Genomic DNA, 19,963 nt, shown 5'->3' on the forward strand with positions numbered 1-19,963 from the left:
CCGACGACCTTGCCACCTGAAGTGCGTAGGTCTCGCTAGCAGATGTAAGGGCCACATGCTTTTGAAACAATAAAGCTTTTAGCCGACTCAACTTGTCGAAATTAACCTTGGAAGTAGCAATATGAGGCCAGATGTCCGCTACCTCCCTAATTTGAGTGGGGGGAAACAACACATTCCGGCAGCACGTAACGGCCTTGTTGACAACGTAAACTATTCCGGCACGCATGCCACAGCAGCGTTCGCTGTTAAGAACAATGTAACTGCCGTTAGAAAGCACCTGGAAAGTGTTTTTAATAACCGGGACTGGAACTCCCTTCAGATAACAAGCTAAGTTAGCAATCGAAGCGTTACACGCTCCGTGCAAGGACAGCTGTTTACAAACCATAGAATGGCTGACAGAAGTTTCGCATTCACTACCGCTAAGAAAAACCTCCCTCAAACCATTAACACATCTGTATTGAAAGGGAAGCTCCCACACCTCGTGTATGTAACTGTCTCCCAATAGTTCATATCTACCCACCGGAATGTGCTTCAAACAAGAAGTAAATTGCAGAGTGGAGATAGGCAGATTAATTACCCCATGAATCAACCACTCAGCTGACGGAATCTCAGCCACTGTGAAAGGCAGTTTCTCCAATTTCTCAGTATTCAACATAACATATGTTGCTTCCTTTTTAGCCATCAGCTGTTGTTGACGAGTCAAATTAAAGGAGACAAAGATCTCTCTGGCACGAATGTGCTACCATGGAACGCGACCTGCCTTCAAGGTCTGAAGAGTCCAACCCAGCTGCATGATGGACCGCGTCTGACTCTGCCCATGATATAAAGAAGACATGTCCGATTTAATAATGTCAATAGCAGAGGAAACAATGCTGTCAATCGTGTAAACACGGTCAGAAAGGGTATGCATGCCATTGTCAACAACAGACAAAGTCTGCATCAGGTTTTCCTGATCAATCTGCCTCAACCGGGCTGCAGCCTCCTGTTGTGAAAGCTTCCAAATCTCATTATAAACTTTGTATAAAAACCTTTTCTTCCGTGGTACCTTGGGACCTGACAAAAAATCTTGTAAATCAGTATCATTAGACAGTAACGTGAGATGTGACTTAACTGCATCCAGCGTGGATGACTTCAACCATTGCTGACAAAGCTTCCCCACGCTGTATGTAGTTATAATATCAGCATGTTCTGGTGAAATGTAACAAGGGTCTGCCCTACTAGTCCTGAACCCCCCTCAAGAGGTGACAAAACGTTGATGACACTTATTAGTGTCTATAGGCCATAATAACCACCCGCCCAGATGTATAGATGAAGTGTTAAGCGTACCATTCTTGACCCAATGTGTAAATTCACTAAAAGTAGCATTCACATAGTGCTGCCAGTTGTTTAATTTGGAAGGGACAGGTATACTAGGCAAATTTAACTCTCTAATTGTCGCCAAGCCCAAACAGCTAGTCTTTTGTACTGTGTCATTGAGGAAAATCATCTGCACAGGGATAATACATGCTCTAAATAATGTGTCCCTGCCTTGCATCTGCCAATTTTTCGTACCCCAAATACTTTTCAAGTCAACAGTCTTAAACCAGTAGTCATACCCCTCGACCGATAGTTTAGATACAAACAAATTTGAATACAGTAATTTAGTATCGGTCAACAACATTTGCTTATTAGAATACAGAGTAACTTTAAAATAGTAAGACCTAGCATTTCGTTGATTATGCCCAGAAAAATATGCAAATTTATCATAATACGTTTTCGAACTCCCTTGTGGGGGAGTCGAGCAATGTTCCCATTGCACATAATTAAATATGGACTTAGGGCTACTAGCTTTATGAATAAAGTGGTGTCCATAATAGTTGTTGCAAAACATGTCACCATGATTATCTCTAAATTGGTAAGCATCTTTATCGCCATAGACAGTATAATATTGCAAATCTGTCAGCATAGCATCTACTGTCTTCACATCCCAATCATCAGAGACAATGCCTGGTATAACAATATCATTCATTAATAACTTGAGGATATACGGTATTTGAATCAATTCAGTGGGACCATATATATCAAACATTACTTTATCCCACACAATCCCATCCGGAATCGGTATTGCAGAAATGTTTACATTGGACAGGTCTCTTCGAACCATATGAGACGAAAAATGTGGTTTTAACACAGTCTCCACGTGCTCAATGTCAGATCGATCAGAAAGAAAATGACCATGTATTACCAGAAAAAAAGTAACCCCAAATCCCAACCATAAAAAAAGAGTCATTACAGCCATAAAAAGCCACAAATAGTTCCAAGGAAAAACATAATATGTGCGTTTAAGCCAACACAGAAGCTTAAGTGGACCTCGGACAGAAGACATCGAGGACGAGGAGCTGGACACTGCATCATCAGTGTCGTTGAAGCAGCCAGAGGCAGTTCTTGCAAAAGGTGCAATTGTGAACAAAGAAGCAGATGGAGGCTCTCGCCTAGGCATGCTATAAACCACATGTTCAGAAACATCAGTAGAACGTACAGCAACTCGATCAAAAGATTCCATATTAATCGTTGTCTGTGGAACAATCGCAAGATCATCATCCATCCACCCTCCCCAAGCTTGGAGAGGAAACAGCGTTGGTGTAAATCACCTGCAGCGGGACTTCTTCCCCAGTAGTGAGAGGGATTCCGGAACTACGGGGTGTCCCTCTTGGTCTGCTGTGCAGAATCGGCCACATGTTGTAACTTGACATTATCAATGGAAACAAAGCGATTTCCTTTGGCCCCTTTCAGCGGCGGTAAAATCACAGTTCTCGTGCCGCTTACCCCTAACACAGGGACAGGTGCTCGATAAGAAGGACCAAATTCTTTCTTTACTGCGACCTTTTCACGCACTAGATCCCCAATCCTGGGTATCCAACCAGTAGGTGTTACTGGCTCATCCTTAATTCCTGAGGAGGCAGCACTTGCAGAAGAGTTATCTTCACAGAATTGTTGTAAATCCTGCAAAACAGAGACACGATCATTTATGTCAAAGGGCGTATTTGCCGCCTCCACACCAGGACCATCTAGATCAGGAACATACATTTGTGTTCCAAACAGGCAATCATATGAAGTACGACCCCCCAGTGACCGTCTAGGCAAGTTATTAAGTGCTCTCTGTACTCCATATAGGTAGGCTAGCCAACTACGACCCGTACCTATAACCCTGGCCGTTAAGGATTGCTTTAAATCACGATTTAAACGCTCCACGACAGAATTTCCCTCGGGATGAAATGGAGACGAGAATTGGAGTTGGACCCCCAAAGAAGCCATGGTGTCCCTGAATGCCTTAGAGGCAAAAGCAGGGCCCTGGTCCGAAAGAAAAGCCGCAACTGCAAATGTATCGACAAAGATGCGCAAATCTTTAATAACAGTCCGAGCGTCAGCCGAGCGTTGTGGCCAGACCCACACAAATCTGGAGCACGAATCTACAGCAACCAAAATATATTTGTATGCACTATCTGGTGTCAGCGGACCACAATGATCCAAGTACACACACTGTAAAGGTTTATTTGAAATCAGAAGGGGCGTCTGCTGCGGGCGTCTAGCCGACGAAGCTTTAATCTGTTGACAAACATCACAACAAAGGACATATTGCTTCGTCTCTTTATAGAGACCAGGCCACCAGTAACGAGCCTGTAAAAGTGAAATCGTGGCAGCCACACCAGCAAGTGCAGACGCCACCCCCTCATGTGCTGCAGAAATTAATCGAGGTCTCTCAATTCTATTGGGTAGTTCACATACACCAATGCCTGGAATATTAACAACAGCATTCAGTGCACTACTCAAGCAGTAACTATATTTAGAAGGAAATCCTTTAGGAAATGGCGTGCCATCAGCCGTAGCTTTTATGGCAGCCGAAATCTCTGTGTCTGGTTTGGAACTCGAACGAGTCACTGCGGCCACAGTGGCGACAACCACTGCTGATTTTGCGGCTTCATCAGCCAAAGTATTCCCAGCAACGTGTATTCCAACGCGCTGGTGTCCAAGTGTATGTACAACATGGACTTTAGGAAGCGTCTCCTTCAGATCCGCAACCTTACCCCACAACAATTTGTGTTTAATGGTGTTGCCTTTAGAATCTCTGAGCCCATTCATCTTCCAATAGTGTAGATATTCATTGAAAGACTGTACACAGTAGTAGGAGTCACAGACCAGCAAGGTTAAAATCGCCGGATCCGCGTGCTCCAACACTAACAATAGAGCTTTGAGCTCAGCCAGCTGTGCCGTGCAATCTCCCAAGGTTTTAGTATAAGTATGTCGGGGGCAGAACACTTCCCCCTCCATCGTGCCACTCACCCCCGCACATGCAGCAGAATACTGCTGTTTAGTCCCAACCGCTGGTTGCGCAGAGCCATCGGTATACATGACCACCTGATATTGGTCAATAGGCAATGTGCCAGCGGGGACTGGGTACTCTATTTCATATTGAAGAAATTCTTGAGTCTGCAGTTTAGGGTCAAATATGTAATCTACATCAGTGGCTGTCAAAGACGCAGCCCATTGAATCCATTGCGGGTGTAAATCTTTCGAATTAGGAACACTTGCTTTTGTAACAGCCTCTAAGGCTGGAATCGGGGAAACAACAACAATGCGTTGTCCCTGGGCAAGCGGTCTTTCTTTAATCACAGCCATCTGTACGGCAGTGAGTATTTTTTCAGTCTGTGCAAATCGTTGTTCTGCAGCAGAATACAAGTGGGACTTGTACGCAATCAGGACTGTCTCACCCTCATTAAAGGTGACATATGTAAACCCAACAGCCCCAGGTATCACCCTGATGACTAAATGTGTCTTATTGTCCCGTGTGTGTAAGTGTTTAACTGCTAGGAGATCAGTCTGTAAATCTCGTAGGACATGTGTATGCTCAATCGTCCAAAATCTACTCGAAAAATTCAGACGAATCAACTCGTATAAGGGTTTTATACGCGTAGCATAATCAGGAATGTAAGTTCTGCTAAAATTCAGAAACCCCAACAATGACTGGAGCTTCCGAACCGTATTAGGAGGCTGCAACAAAGCACATTTCTCCAAAAAATGTGGCGCTAAGCTCTTGCCCTCACTAGACAACTCATATCCCAGGAAAATGACGCTGAGGAAGGCAATCTTCGATTTCTTAAAATTAAACTTATAGCCAATCTCAGCAAACCCCACAACAATGCGCGATACACGCCTTAGATGTTGCAGAATCAACCAACCACACTACACCACACGTTAGATGATGCCATAACAAAAACACTTTAGGTCACCTTCCAGACTTGCAAATGTATAATAATAAATATACACTGTATTATTCTGGTACTTAAGTGGGGTTAACTATTAATGTACTGCCTGCCAAAGTATTATGAAGTGTCTGCAGCGCACCCGCAGACTGTGCTCAGTTTGTTTATTTGCATGTGAGGATGTTTCCTGTGAATCGGCCGTGTAGTGCTGTGCACGGAAGTCCTACAGCTTCCTGCCCAATATAAAACAGTGGCACTAACTTTATAGTTTTTGTTAAATAGACTAGTGAACAAAGTAGCTGCACCTAACTCATAGATTCCGTAATATAGCCTGTAAATTGCCCATTTAAAAAACTTTGTCTGCCTACTTGATACAGTACTTGAAGATTGTGCATTGTGGACTGGTAGTAACTTGACTCAAATTGGCGGTGCATCGCTTCCAGTCCACCTAGCTAATCCCATTGTTTCCGATCTGCCTGGCGGTGCCCTGACTTAAAATGGCTGCGTGACACTTCTAGTCTGACTACCTGAGCTGGTCCTTTTCCGATCTGCCTGAATGTCCATCAGGGGACTCGCACCAAATAACTCAGTCGATCAGGACTTTACTGTGACACCACAGAGGTCAATGCTAGAGGTCACGATGTCGCAGTGGTGCGCTGCCTCTTCGCCAAGCATTGTACCAGGTATGTAAATGTAGGAACACACTGGTCCTCATGCCAGATAAACTCATCAGGAATTTTTTGTATCAACTCCTCAAATAGTTCTCAGTTAAAAGTAAGTTTATTTGTAAAAACCTGGCATTGCAACGGCATTACAGCTCTTCACGGCACACTACCAATGTCTCCTCCTCCCCACCAACTGTCCGAGAACCTTATCTAAAATTACATCATAAAGGTTCCTCTTCTTGTCCCAAACCCTACACAGTGCAAAACTACAAACAAAATGTAACGCTGTACAACACCCCCTTCTAACTGTGATTCAGAATGGATCGCAAAACCCATTTTACCAATTGGGAAGGCTTTATCAACTCACGAATCAGTAATGCATAAATAAAGAAAACCTTTTTGCGGTCACTAACCCTGTGATTTTGCACCCTCAAGGGCTTAGTAGATTGAGCCCATAATGCCTTGTGGTCAAGGTCCATAAGAAATGAAGGCGTATTTGGCAAATAGTAGATTGATACAGATTTGTATTAAGTCAAGTCTCCATATAAAGTCAGCTGGTTACCATTGTTATATGAACACGTGGGCTGTAGTGAATTATCAGAGCCTTACTCCACTATTGCAGTCAAAGAGCCCTGGAAGTAGGAGAAAAAAATCCTTCCGTCACCTCTGCCCTAAAAAAGAAGTTTGCTGCTGGCTGGATGCTGGACCAAAATGTGAATTGATTCCCTCTTTTCCTCTATTACAGAGAAAGTTGCATTAGCGGCTTTTGGAATAGTGCATATTATACATATTTGTTTTATGCGCTAATACCAATTTGAGGATTCAAATGGTTGTCTGCAGTCTCCACTCCCCTTAAGATTAATATGACAGGCATGTTTTGCGTGGGTTGTAAGCCATTATAGGAGGGAGGCAGCAAGAACGCAAGCTGTGAGAACTGTATGCTCGTACAGTAGACTTAGAGCATGATTATGAGTTTGTTGGAAAATTCCTCTCCCTTTGCAATCTCCTGTTTAGCAGGGGTTTACATTTCATGCTGTGCAGAAGTTACTAGTTGCAATAAAGCTGCACCCCCGATACATTTTGGCAATGTGCCAGGGAAGAAAGGTCCAATAAATACAAGGCAAGGCATGCATGATTGACAGCAACATCGAAGAATGTTCTTGCTACCCTGCTAGACTGCAGCCTTAAGTTGTGGAAAGAAATACTCAATCCATTTATTTCTGCATTTTAGATTAAAGAACATATTTTGGACCCTTCCAGTCAACTCAATGAAATAAAATTACAACATTTTCAAAGGTAAGTGTGTCTCTTCAGTGACTCGTGGTAGAATAGTATTTATAAATTAGTAAGTAAAATAGAATGATTTGTATTTATTGAAGGATCAATAACATTACTTAAGAAGTGTGGTATATGAGAACATGGCAGTGGTTACAACAATCTTTTGAGGAGAAGGATAGTAGGAGTGCAATTCACCAATAGAATATCTACGTTCTCCATAGTGTTAACTATGAATGAGGATGGACAGTTAAGTGAGGTTTGCGGAGAAGTGAGTACTCAGAGAACCCTTTAATAGCTGGGAGGATGTAAATGTTCTTAGTTCCAGTGGGAATGCATGTATTGGGATTAGTAGTGAGAATTCACACAAAGTGGGGACCCACACAGAGAATTATGGGTAGTAAGGTGATGCTGGCTTGCTGAGCATAGTGGGTGGACTGGAGTGTCTTATGGCAGTGGCAAAGTTGTCATGTGAGAGGACTTGAGACATGGTGGGAAGGGGCTTGGATAATGCTCTGTTTCAATTAGATGACTGTCCCGGTTAGCTCTACTGCAGTAAGATACAATGGGGCTGAAAATGTGCATTTGATGAAGTTCATCACCTTGTTTTCCACTGGAGGGAGTGCTGTCGAAAATCAACAAGGAGACTTCAGTAGTTAACTGTTAGAAATGGTTGGCTAGGGTATGCGCCTCAGCCAGGCAGAACCCACCACTCTAGTCAGGGCGAGTAAGTTAAACACCAAAGATAACCCGTGCTCACCCCCGGTAGCTTGGCACAAAGCAGTCTGCCTTATCCCCAAGGCAACGTGTAAAGCGTTTGCTCAACACACACACTAGTGACACAATAAATACACCACGAAAGAGACTAGATAGAAAGAATCTTGGGCATAAAACATAAACGAGAATGACAACCTTCATAAGTACTGTGTGCACTGTGCAAGTACTGGGTCAGTAATCACTATCCTGGCTACCTAAGAATAAAGTTATTTTACAACATCAGGGCATGAGCCATAGCAGGTAGATTATAGCAGTAATCTCATATGGATCAGCAGACATAATCAACATTATGGATATTATGTCAGGGCTCAGCTTGTACCTGTTATTCTGACCGTTCAGGCTGCCAAAACAAAACAGTTTATATCATCCTCAGCAGGGCATGCCATACAAGCGTTACTAAACAAGGCACATCACATATATAACTCCTAGTGAAATCTCAGTGTACCTCAGATAATGAAAAAGGGTAATCGGGCTGAAACTGTGGGATGCAGGAACACCAGCACTCCTATTTATGGGTCTTACGGTAATATCCTGCTGCACCTTCCCAAGTAGTGAGGGGCTTGCAACGTGATCAGGACCTCCATCAAGGTTTCCTCCCCATCACACCAGTAAGGCAAACATCCCCTTTCCATCAGTGGGGAGAGGCTTGTGCTGGGGAAAACATCCAATGTCCAGAGGGGAGAACGCTGGTGCAGGCCCGCTGTCCCCCTATTAGTAGGATTACGAGAGTCCAGAGAGAGCCTGGTGGAAGTAGGGCCCGGGCGTCGGTTTTCAAAACAAGGTGTAGGCACTCCCTTCATGGGAGTTAGGGTAATCCAGGGGGCGGGCACGTTGGCAGCGAGGCGACCACCAACACGGACCTGGTCTGCACTGCAGGGTGCACTGTGCTTCCCTCTGCAGCCGTCTTGGTCTCAGGACTCCCTGGGACTCCGACTGGTCGTCACGCAGGCAGACCTTTCCACTCACCCTAGAGCGGCGACACAAGGGGCCCCTGGCACTGCTCCAGGTGAGAAGAGGGGAGCAAAAGGTAGCACCTCACAGGGAGACCTTGTTCGGTCTCCCTGTGTTACGTATGCAGAGATGATTGCCTGTGCTCGTACAGAGCAATTGATGAGGCCGGAGTGGTGACTGTCCTTGTCGAGGTAGGGAGGGGGGGAGACACAGCATTCCCAGCAATGCTGTGCCAAGGTGCAGCCACCATCGAATATGCAGCCCGGCTAATGTCGTTCCCTTCCCCACTGGGCCACATTACCTCAGCACATACAGTAATGAAAGGTCTGCTGAATAAGGGTGTGCGCCACGCACTGGGGGTGATACTTTTCCACAAGAACTTGTCCAGATAATGGAGAGGCCCTAATGAGCACTAGTAAAGCACTTTCCCTGCCCTGATGAAGCGCTAACTGTGCTATAGTCGCAGGAGCCATGGGCAGCAACCAGCGCTCGCCACTCGCTGGGCCCCTGGGAGAACACTTTGAGGGAGGCAGGCAAACATCAATGAGCAAGTAGACCAGTACAGCTAAAGCAGCAATTCCACTGGTGATCCCTCCTGGTAGCCCCACAGTGCCTTAGCAGAACCAAAACTCAGGGGGAAACTGGTAGCAGGGCAACAAGCAGAAAAGCAATCCAGATGAGTCCTTTGTTCCACCCAGCAGACACCAGGCAGCAGGGCAACAAACAGAAGAGCAGTCCAGATGAGTCCTTTGGTGCAGCACAGCAGTCAATCAGTCCCAGTTCCAAAAGTGTTCTAAAAATCAGGGGGCAAGCCTTTCTACTTATACTCAAGAATGCCTTTGTTCAGGGGGGTAACTTCAAAGGAGACCTTTCAGGTCAAGCACAGCACCCTTTCAAGCCAGCCCTGTCTTCAGACATCAGTAGTCCATTGTTTGAGGGCAGGACACAGCCTATTCACATGTAAGGTGTGAATGACCCTCCCTCTCCCCAGCCCAGGAAAACTATCAGTATGCAGATGCCTCTTCTGTCACGCACAGCCCCTCCTGTGTGATGGCTGTCTGGAAAGTATGTACCAAGTGGAGCTGTCATTCTGCACCAGACGTGGATTGGAGTCAGGCTGCAAAAGCACAAGAGTTATAAGCACAGAGAAATGCCCACTTTCTAAAAGTGGCATTTCTAAAATAGTAATGTCCAATCCACCCACACCAATAAGCAGGATTTCTCTCTACCATTCCAAACATACTAAACATGCCCACACTATTCCTCATAGAACAGAAGATACCACTTAGACATATGTCAGAGCATTTCCAAAGCAATCCTATGAGAGGAGCAGCACACACAGTAGTGAGGAAACTAAATAGGCCGTTTGTCATTACTAGGACATGTAGTACATAATGACACTTGTCCTACCTTTTACATACACAGCACCCTGTCCATAGGTATATTCAGGGCCTACATTAGGGGTGACTTAGCTGTAGCAAAAAGGGAGTTTGGGCCTTGACAAGTAGTTTAACTTGCCAAGTCACTGTGGCAGTAAACTGTACATGCAGTCCTGCAGTGACAGGCCTGAGACAGGTTTGAAAGGCTACTTTTGTGGATGGCGCAATCTGCGCTGCAGGCCTACTGGTAGCATTTAGTTTACAGGCCCTGGGTATATGTTATACCACCTTAAAAGGGACTTATAGGTAAATTAAATAGGCTGAACAGGTGTAAACCATTTATACCAAGTTGTAGGGGATAGAGCATGTGCACTTTAGCACTGATTTAGCAGTAGTAAAGTGTCCAGAGTCCTAAAGCCAACAAAAAGAGGGTCAGAAAAATAAGAGTGAAAAGGCAAAAAGTTTGGGGATAACTTTTCAGAATGGACCATTTCCAACATTAACCATTTTATGAATTGAAAAGGCAGTAATTAGGGTTTAGAGTATAAGGGATTCTGACCAAGGATTTTTTTGTGATTTGAATCGGGTGGCAGAGGTGTCTTGATGAGTCTCCCTCATTTGTCAAGCAAACCCTGGATGGAGCAGCATTGTAGAGGGTGCTGAAGTTGCTGAGGGATAATGAAGTGAGGTTTTGCACTGTTGAGTATAAGTAAGCAGTGCCATCCATTAGAGGGTGGCTGTGAGGAAGTCCATGACAGAAGGCTGTAGCTGTGCATCGATGAAGTGCAAGGAGAAGATTTTTGTTCAGTGGACTTTGCCAGTGTCCATCGAAGGGCCTATACTCTCCTAGGGAGATAGCACAGAATGGGAATGAGGAGCTGGCCAAGATCTATGCACTGGGCCTTCCAGGGTTAGAAGCTTGAAAAAGGAAGTTGAGAACCCCAAAGTCAAGGAGGAGTCAGCTGAGAGACACATGGTAAACTAGGCTGATGATGATCTGAAGAGTGGGTTAACATAGGTTCAAAAGGAGAGCGATGGTCAAACGTGCCAAATACTGTAGAATGTTTTAGGGAGATAGAAAAGGATTGTTGGTACTCATAGGCAATGACAATGAAACTGAAAGCCTGTGTAAGGCTGGTTTCTGTTGAATGCTGTTGGCAGAATGCTTATAAGACCATACCCAGAAGCCTGTGGATGGAAATTTAGTGTAAGAGCTGGTTGAATACTAGCTGCTCAAGTTTTGTATAAGAGTCGGAGAAAGACTGAGCAGCCAGTGGAATTGGTCTCCGAATTTACGTGAAGTGATTCTGATTGACATAGTAATTTTACATGTTGGCACATCTTTTAAAAGATGTAAAGCATTTGGAGGCCAATAGGGTAAATAGTATAATATGAGCCTCGGAATGGTGACTGTATGGTTGTTAAATCTAAGACAAGTTATTTATTTTAATATATATGGGCGCATTTTCAAATAGTTTTCATATTGCCATTGGAATTCAGAAGTATTTATTACATGGGTTTCCATTTCTGTAAATGTGAATTTGTCTCAAAATGTAAAGTGTTTTGCTCAGGACCAATTACTACTTAATTCCAAAAAATGGATTGTTGGGTATATTTTTTTCTGACTGTAATCAATGTATGCTTAAATTGAATAAAGTTAAGAGCAAAAACAAAAAAAGTCATAAGTTGAATGCTTAAATTAAGGTCAGCATCTGATAATTACTTGGACGCATCGTGGAGACTTGTGTTTATTGCTCTTTTCTGACGGAGTCGAAACATCTGTAAATCAAGCTTGGTCCTTCTTCAGTAGGCGCAGTCCAGCTCAAACTGACAGGCATGTCCTTCATGCCAAAAGCAACCCCAGACATGACAAAAACACAACAGATAACACCCCAAGCTATCCCAGACCAGGTTAGCCTTATTGGGTGTAATCATCAAGGAGTAGCTTTAATCCCTTGGTAGAGGGGGATAAATAACCCACATATGATCAGAACACCCCACTTTTGGCTGGTTGAAATAAACAATAATGGCAAAGCCAATTGGATAGCACATACAAACACAGGCACACACAGATACTGTGTGCATATGTTTACCATATGTCCCAGCAAAAAAAACAATGTGTGTTGTAATAAGAGCGAACATTGGTAGTCTAAACAAAGTCCAGTTTATTCACACAAGGATCCTTGTAGTGTGTGTGCAGAAGACCAGCCACATTCTTAACCGTCAAGAGAAGAACCCCACAGGGTGAAAAAGATAAATATTCCAAGCCTGTAGCAGTCTGGCTTTGCTTAAAGCTACATCTTATTCTCTCAAAACAAGAGAAACTGAAAACAAGAAAATGGAACAGTGAAAGATGCCATTTCCTCACAAGACAACCCCTCATCCAGGAGGGGATCTTCAGGGTCTATGAAGATCATGAGGCATATGGGTTTCACACACATTACCAGATTCACCACACTCATTGAGAGGCATTCTTCCCCTCACTCGACCACTACCACCAAGAGAGATCTCCCGAAATCAGTGTCTGCTCACACACCAACTCCTTCATTGAACAAGGCAGCAGTTTGGAACCCGTCTGACTACATCTCATGTTAAGATACAGATGCACTTGTTTTCTCACTGGTGTGTTATATACCCTATCCAAATCTCTGATCACTTCATCCACTGTCAAACCATGCTTCAGAGCCATTTCTAGCATTCCCTTTGCCATTACATTTACCCTTACCCATACCCATTAGCTTGGGGATTGTAAAGGGAGGTACTAAATTGTTTAAGACAAAAACTCTTTAAAATCCCTCATCTCAATTGAAACCAGTTATGTATCATTATCCATAATAAGATATTGAGGCACATCTTCTCTGGTAAAACATCTTTCAATATTCGGATTGGGCATGGCTTGTGATAGAGCTCACAAATACTACTTCCAGCTACTTGAAACATCAAAGTGTTGGTTCTTCGACAAACGAGCAAATGGTCAAATGAAATCTAAACAAATTCTTCTCTGCCTCAAAATTATTCAGTCTCACTCAGGTTTGTTGAGCATGAGACCAATATGCCAGGTAATTCAACCAGCCTGGGATATGCTCCATTTCAAAAATAGAATTCTACAGTCTTGCCACAAACCTCACCAACCTGGCATGGGTCTTAAAGCATCCTTCTTAGCATCACCTGTAGGCAGGAAACTCAATGCATTACTTATCACAACACTGATGTTGGATGTCAAGGAAGCACTTCCAGATCAGTGACCTGCAGAGGAGGATGCATGATGCAGATCATGATAGTACCATTTAGGATTCTGTAGAAGGCTGGGAAAAAAGGAAAAATTAGGAGAGAGGAAAAGCATACGGTCTCCCAACGTGAACAATCACATGTAATGCAAAGATCCAACTGAAAAAAATCTAGAAGGTGATATTTCAAACTACGCAAATCGGTCTGTGTTTAAGGGACCACAAACAGAATACATTTGTTGAAAACTAAAAGTTGATCACGCCAATCACTGGTATCTTGCAGACGTCAGAAATACCAATCTGTGACAGTATTACATTTTCCTAGAAAAGGCTTTCTGCACAGCAATCTAGTTTATCTTACTCAAATTGTGAGAATTAAATGTAAACGTTTACCCAGTGGAAAATAAAAACAAAATATAGCCTGCAGAACTGTACTATACACAAGAAAAAAAAAAAAAAATTACCGCAAGAGGAATGCACAACTAGGAAGTGGACAGATGGTCTTTTTAAGGCAGGTGTTAATGTGACTGCTACAATGTCAGAGTAAATAATATCTTAAAGATATTAAACGTGTTAGATGAGTCTTCCCTTTTAAGGTCTTTACTAGTGCAGGGAAGAAGAAAGGTGCATTTGTGCAAAGGCAAACTGTGACAGCAGGAAAAACAGTAAGAAACACTCACCCCAAAAATGCGCTGGAGTGCTTCAGTGACTTTAAAAACACGTTGAAAAGGCAAAGAAGCAAGGTGGCCTCATGAAGGCTCCATTATTAGTCAGGGAATCCCAGAGGAAGACTGGGTGGCAATATTAAATGAGAATATCATGTTATGTTATGTTTCCCATACAATCACATATTTAATACAACTCTAGAAATGAAAAACAAATTAAGACCACAGGCATGCTAGCTGTGCAGAACCTGTTTGTAAGGACCCACTGGCAGTGTTACATTACTGGAGCAACAGGGTTGCATGAAAGAGGTAATGAGAAGAAATTGGCATGCTGACCAGATACTTCACTTTTACCCAAAGCCAGATGCTTTGCTGCATTTGGGTGGAATGCTAGCTAGGGACCAAAGAAGTACCTTGCTCCTGTAGTGGCATGGGAAGCTGTAACCACATTACTATGCGGTGCAGCACTATGAAAAAATGGGAATGGCGGATGGACAAGAATACAAAGGAGATACAGAGAGATGGGTGGAAACATCACACAGTACAGAATGAAGGAGTTGTATAGAGCCTCTGAGTCATGGCACAGAGATGTAATTTGGTTCCCAAAGATGGCCACTGCCACTAAAGTCTTACAAGACTGGAGCTTTCGTTATTAATCTCATAAAACAGTAGTTGGACTGATTTCAGGTAGTACTAAAGACAAGCACACTGTTTTTTAAAGTCAGGCTCACACATGTCCTGACTAATGTTTACAAGACTGCTGAAGTGAAAAAATAAAAAAAAGTACTGTTTTCTATATAAAATGCACATATGATGTAAAGAATTTAGCATGTGATAATCGCTGTAGTTTTTGGTGTAAATACTTCAATTTGCCTTGATACGCAAGCAGTGCATTGTATGGGAAATTATTTGCCAAACAGTAGGAAAAGACGAGAGTAAAAATCCTCCTGGAAGGAGTCAAAGCCTACTCTATGTACAAGTAACAATGGGTTGTGGACACAGCTGGACTTTCAAGCCAGATTTAAAATGTTATGGGTTGAATGCTTGCATTACTTTCAGGCATCAGTAAATACTCTGGACCTTACTCCAGTCCATAAATTATAAATTGAATTCTTGAAGCAATCTACACCACTGGTAATTTCTCTGGGGCAAAATCAGTCCATTGTTTTTTCCTGCTACGCTAGAGGTGGAGACAGAATAGGCAAATTACAATGCTTCTGCACTAGAAAATAATACAACATGAACTGCTAGACTTTGACTACTTTCAAGCACGTTCTTAAGTGTCAGTTGGACAAAAATCAGCTTTTCAAAAAAGGATATAGCCTGCTGTTTGGTTTTCTTAGCGCTGCAGCTACCTTGGCTATTGTGGGCTGCATGCAGTGTCTTTCCTTGGTGGCATTGGGGCATTTCTCTTTGAGTTGTTTACTAGCTGCTCCTGTGGGTCTATATCCGAAGCTCTAGTTGGGAAGGCCGATCCTTTCAGGAAAGAGGTGCAGCTTTGGCCTAGGTGCATCCCTTTGGACTTTTTTCAACTGTTGCACAGATATAATCAAATTGGTTTAAATCTTTTTATTTATTGTGCCTTCAAAGCATCTTTGTCGGTGGTTTTGTTGCATTACTTTAAGGTTTACAATAAGCTTTATTCGGCCAACAGACCATCAAAGCAATACAGTACAAAGATAAGCAATCATCATAAATAAAACAGTACAAAACTACCATCAACCAAGTTTAAGAAAAAATAAAATAGAGTAAAATAAAATCCCTGTTATCCAAACTTAAAAATCAATTAAGATCATTGTTTGTATAAGAGTTACGTATACGCCAAGCCGCTACTAAAAACTTGCTTACTGCATATATTAATACATTGGAATTGTGACTTTTTAAAATCCTCAGAGCTAGGTCATATTTTCTTATCTTCAATTCCCGGCAAATTTTACGGATCCATTTGGACCTTGGGACTAAATAAGCAGGGCAGAAAAACATAAAATGTTCTACAGTTTCCGGGGAATTACCACACACAGGGCAAGTGTCAGAAGTAGTATTGGATCCCCATCTGCTCGTCAGGGTCATCAATGGTAATGTTCCAAAATGGAATCTGGCATACAGTCTTTTGCCCTATAGGTCAGGAATTAAATCTAGATATGGTTCGAACTCTGGGTACCATTTAAAATCAATAAAAAGATTAGTTAAACGACCATTGAGTTTGTGAGAAATATAGTTGTTCCGTATATAGGACCAGTAAACGCGCTTCAGTACTTTTACATGGGACTTCTCAAGTTGGTGGGGGTTCTCCCATAAGTCTCTCAATCCTAATGTGCAAAACCAGCTAGATATGTGTTTGATCCAAGGGATGGAGGTAGAATTAGAACATTTTAGCAATTCTAGAAGTGAGGACTTGTATACGACCAATTCAGGGGACTATCCATAGCCTCACCCAGTACAGCAAAGGTCGTAAGATGATTAGGTCAGCCATTCGTTTGAACCCCAAGTCTAAAAACAAGGGGATTAATGGGGTGCTAGTGGGGCATGCGCATAAGGCCTGTGCAAAACTATTATCAATTTTAGTTATTCTACTACTATCAGAGAAGCCCCAAATCTCTGCACCGTAGACAGCAGCACCTTGCGCCTTGGCCACATAGATCTTTATTGCTGGGGATACAGCTTTGGCCATCGTGCTCCTATAAAGGCGCAGTATGGATGCTGACCGATGTTGCAAAAGCCCCGCACTCTTGATGACCTGTTCCTCCCATTGGATAAATTACTTTATTTTTAGCAGTATACTTCATATAGTCTTCAATATATTAAGCAAATATTTATTTGAAACTATTTTTTAAATATATTTCATATTCTTCATGCAGTCATTTAACTTAGTATTAGAAATATGGATGACAAAAATGTCTGGCCACGTTAATAAGCATAAATAAAATCACCACATAAAAAAATCTAAAATTGTTGATTACACAGAGCCATCTCTTGATACAATTTTTTAAAAACTTCATGCAATATGTTCTAATACTGGTAATAATACCGTGCATATTAAAAATATTCATACAGATTTGGCTGGTCTACTAATGAAAGTTTCTGTTAATGAAATCCAAATCAGAAACAACAAAGCCATGTGAGACCTATAACTTCTGGTTACAGCAAAATGAATTACTATCAACAAACTACTTCTGGATCTGGAAAATTGAAAAAGACAGTTCAATTTAAGAATGTTTAATTTACCTGGAGACGTTGAAGGTGCTCACTGTAGATTACATTCACAGACCATGCTACCTAGTCTACTCAAGTTAGAATTTACTGGAAAAATTGAGATTGACAAGGATCATCGCATTCGTTCATATCGCAAAGGAAATTAACAGAAGCTCATATAAGTAATATTTAAAGTTGTGCGTCACAGCCATCTAGTTCAGAAAAGCTGCTAGGGAAATTCCGTCTTTGATGATAAATGGAAATAAAATATTAATACATTAAGACTTTGAAAAGCGAACAGTGGATATTCATAGAGAATTCACAGTGCTGCAATCAAGATTAAAAAGCTGGCTTCAAGTATGGTCTTGTCTTTATGATCCTTCAACTAAGTAAATTTGAAAAGATGGCATTTCAACAACATTTCATCATCCTGAGGATGTTATAGCCTATCTTGATAGTCATCATCCTCCCTTTGTGGACCCAGATGAAGCTGAATTTTTTTTTATCAATTGCTCTTGCTGTTTTCTAATTACTAATATGTAGGCCTTCTTTTTCCAAATTCTAATTGCTAGCTTGTATGTTGGCTAATCTAAGGCAGGTGTATGTGTGCCCCAGTCTTATCCTTTATGTTGTACTTAGCTTAGCTTTTGTTCTACAATGTTTTTGTTTGCCTTCTATGCCCTAATTGTAAGGGCTACTACCTTGGTATTTATTGGTCAGAAGTTTTATTGACCTACTGTTTTAGACTGTTACTCCTTTTTCTTGTTTTTCAATTACTTATTGGTTAATTATACCTGAAAATTCTCTCTAAATGGTAAGTGTTTAGGACACTCTGTTTAACATGAGAAAATGTTATATTATTTAAATTATTTGTAGTATTTAAGTAGACATAAAGCTGATATTTCATTCAAGAGTTTCATGTAAATAAGATCCTATTCTTAATTAATTGAATATAGGTTGGGCCTGTTGTAGCCTCTTCTTCCATTGGCAAGAAGAATTGAGTTGCAGTTTTATTTGCTGAAAAAGCTCAAGCTTCAAAACCTATACAAACATACTGATACAGATGGTAGAGTTGTTTATACGAATGTCAAAAAAAGATTATTTTGTTTTTACATTTGATTAATAATTTATGATCCAACTGTGGGTGATCCAACTGTGGATAATCCAACTTTTTAGCACTTTTAGAAAACTATCTACGAAATTATAAATCTAGGAAATGTACCCTTATACTAGGTGATAGTTTTAATTTAATATGTGATCTGCTTCTTGATACGCTTCCCTGTACCAAATTTAGACCTCGTAAATCCTTCAAAACCTCATATGCATGCTGACATTTGGAGACTACGTTTTTCAATACCTAAAAATTCTACTTTTTTCCTAAACCTCATAACTTATTCTCAAATTGATTATCTGTTACTGTCAAGAAAGTTGATGGTTCAATTTCTAGTCTTCAAGTTGGGAATATTAATTTTTCAGATCATGCTATTGTTAGTTTCTAAAATTAGATGTGTCCATTTCTAAATCAAGATAGTGCATGAATATTGACATTGTTCTGAATGATAACAAACTTAAAATGTTTTTGGTACTGAAAGTTATTTTTTTTCTATATTGATTATGTAACATCTAATGTTAAACATTACAATGCTTTTACTCATGTATATTAGAGGTACAACAATTTCCAGGATAGCTAAAATATCTGATTTAGAAAACAAAATTGCCAGTTTTGAGCATCTTCTTCATTCTTCTAATATCTTTAGGCTCAAATTTAAAAACACTTTATTAATGCAATTTCTTATTTAGCAAAAGAGCTTGATTGCAAACATCAAATGAGAAAGATTTTATTTTACTCTAAATAGATCTGGGAAATTATTAGCTAATTTTCTACTTAATAAAAAAAGATAGAACCCAAATTCAGCACCATCTACTACAGATGTTAGCACGGTTTCTTGAAATGTATTTCTTTGTATATTAAATCAGAAGCAACTGATACTAATATTATAGATTATTTTCTGAACAATTTTAACCTTCATCCCATATCACAATTTAATAACTCTAGACTTGACTTGCCAAACACTGTGGATAAGATTACTACTGCTAATAGTTCCCTGAAACGAAGAAAATCTCTTGGACCTGATGGTACACCTGCTGAATTTTTCAAAACATTTTCTTCGTTTCCTATCCCATACTTTTTCAATTATTTTCAGAATTTAGTAATATTGATACCCTATTGGGATAATTTACAGAAGCATTAATAATTGTACTTCCCAAGCCGTCACACTTTAGTTTCTAAATATCATCCTAGATCACCATAAATCAGTATTGTAAAATGTATGCAAAAATCTTAGCCACTCGACATTCAAACAAAATAATTAATGTAATAGAAGCTATTTCCTCTTTAACTTTCCCTTCTTGCCTTCTAGCACTGAACTGATAAAGGTCACTGTCAGTTTTAATTTGAAGTCTTATCAGAAATTAATTTTGGGGAAAACTTTATTAAATGGTTTCAGCTCTTTACACTTGCCCCTCTGCAAGCCATTATCAATAGTCATTTCTCCACATCCTTTCATTTATTTAGAGGAACTAGACAAGGAT

At 41.2% G+C, this 19,963-nt stretch overlaps 1 protein-coding gene across 1 annotated transcript in view; it reads left to right on the forward strand.

The window, feature by feature from the left end:
- Window positions 1-19,963, forward strand: part of LOC138297264 (uncharacterized) — a 141,497-nt gene that overhangs the window by 59,679 nt on the left and 61,855 nt on the right. The window contains exon 6 of the mRNA XM_069236719.1: window positions 7,137-7,201. Within this exon, the coding sequence (XP_069092820.1) occupies window positions 7,137-7,201 (65 nt within the window). The remainder of the gene's footprint in view (window positions 1-7,136; window positions 7,202-19,963) is intronic.

This window comes from Pleurodeles waltl, chromosome 5 (genome assembly GCF_031143425.1).
Source record: "Pleurodeles waltl isolate 20211129_DDA chromosome 5, aPleWal1.hap1.20221129, whole genome shotgun sequence".
NCBI classification, from domain to species: Eukaryota; Metazoa; Chordata; class Amphibia; order Caudata; family Salamandridae; genus Pleurodeles; species Pleurodeles waltl.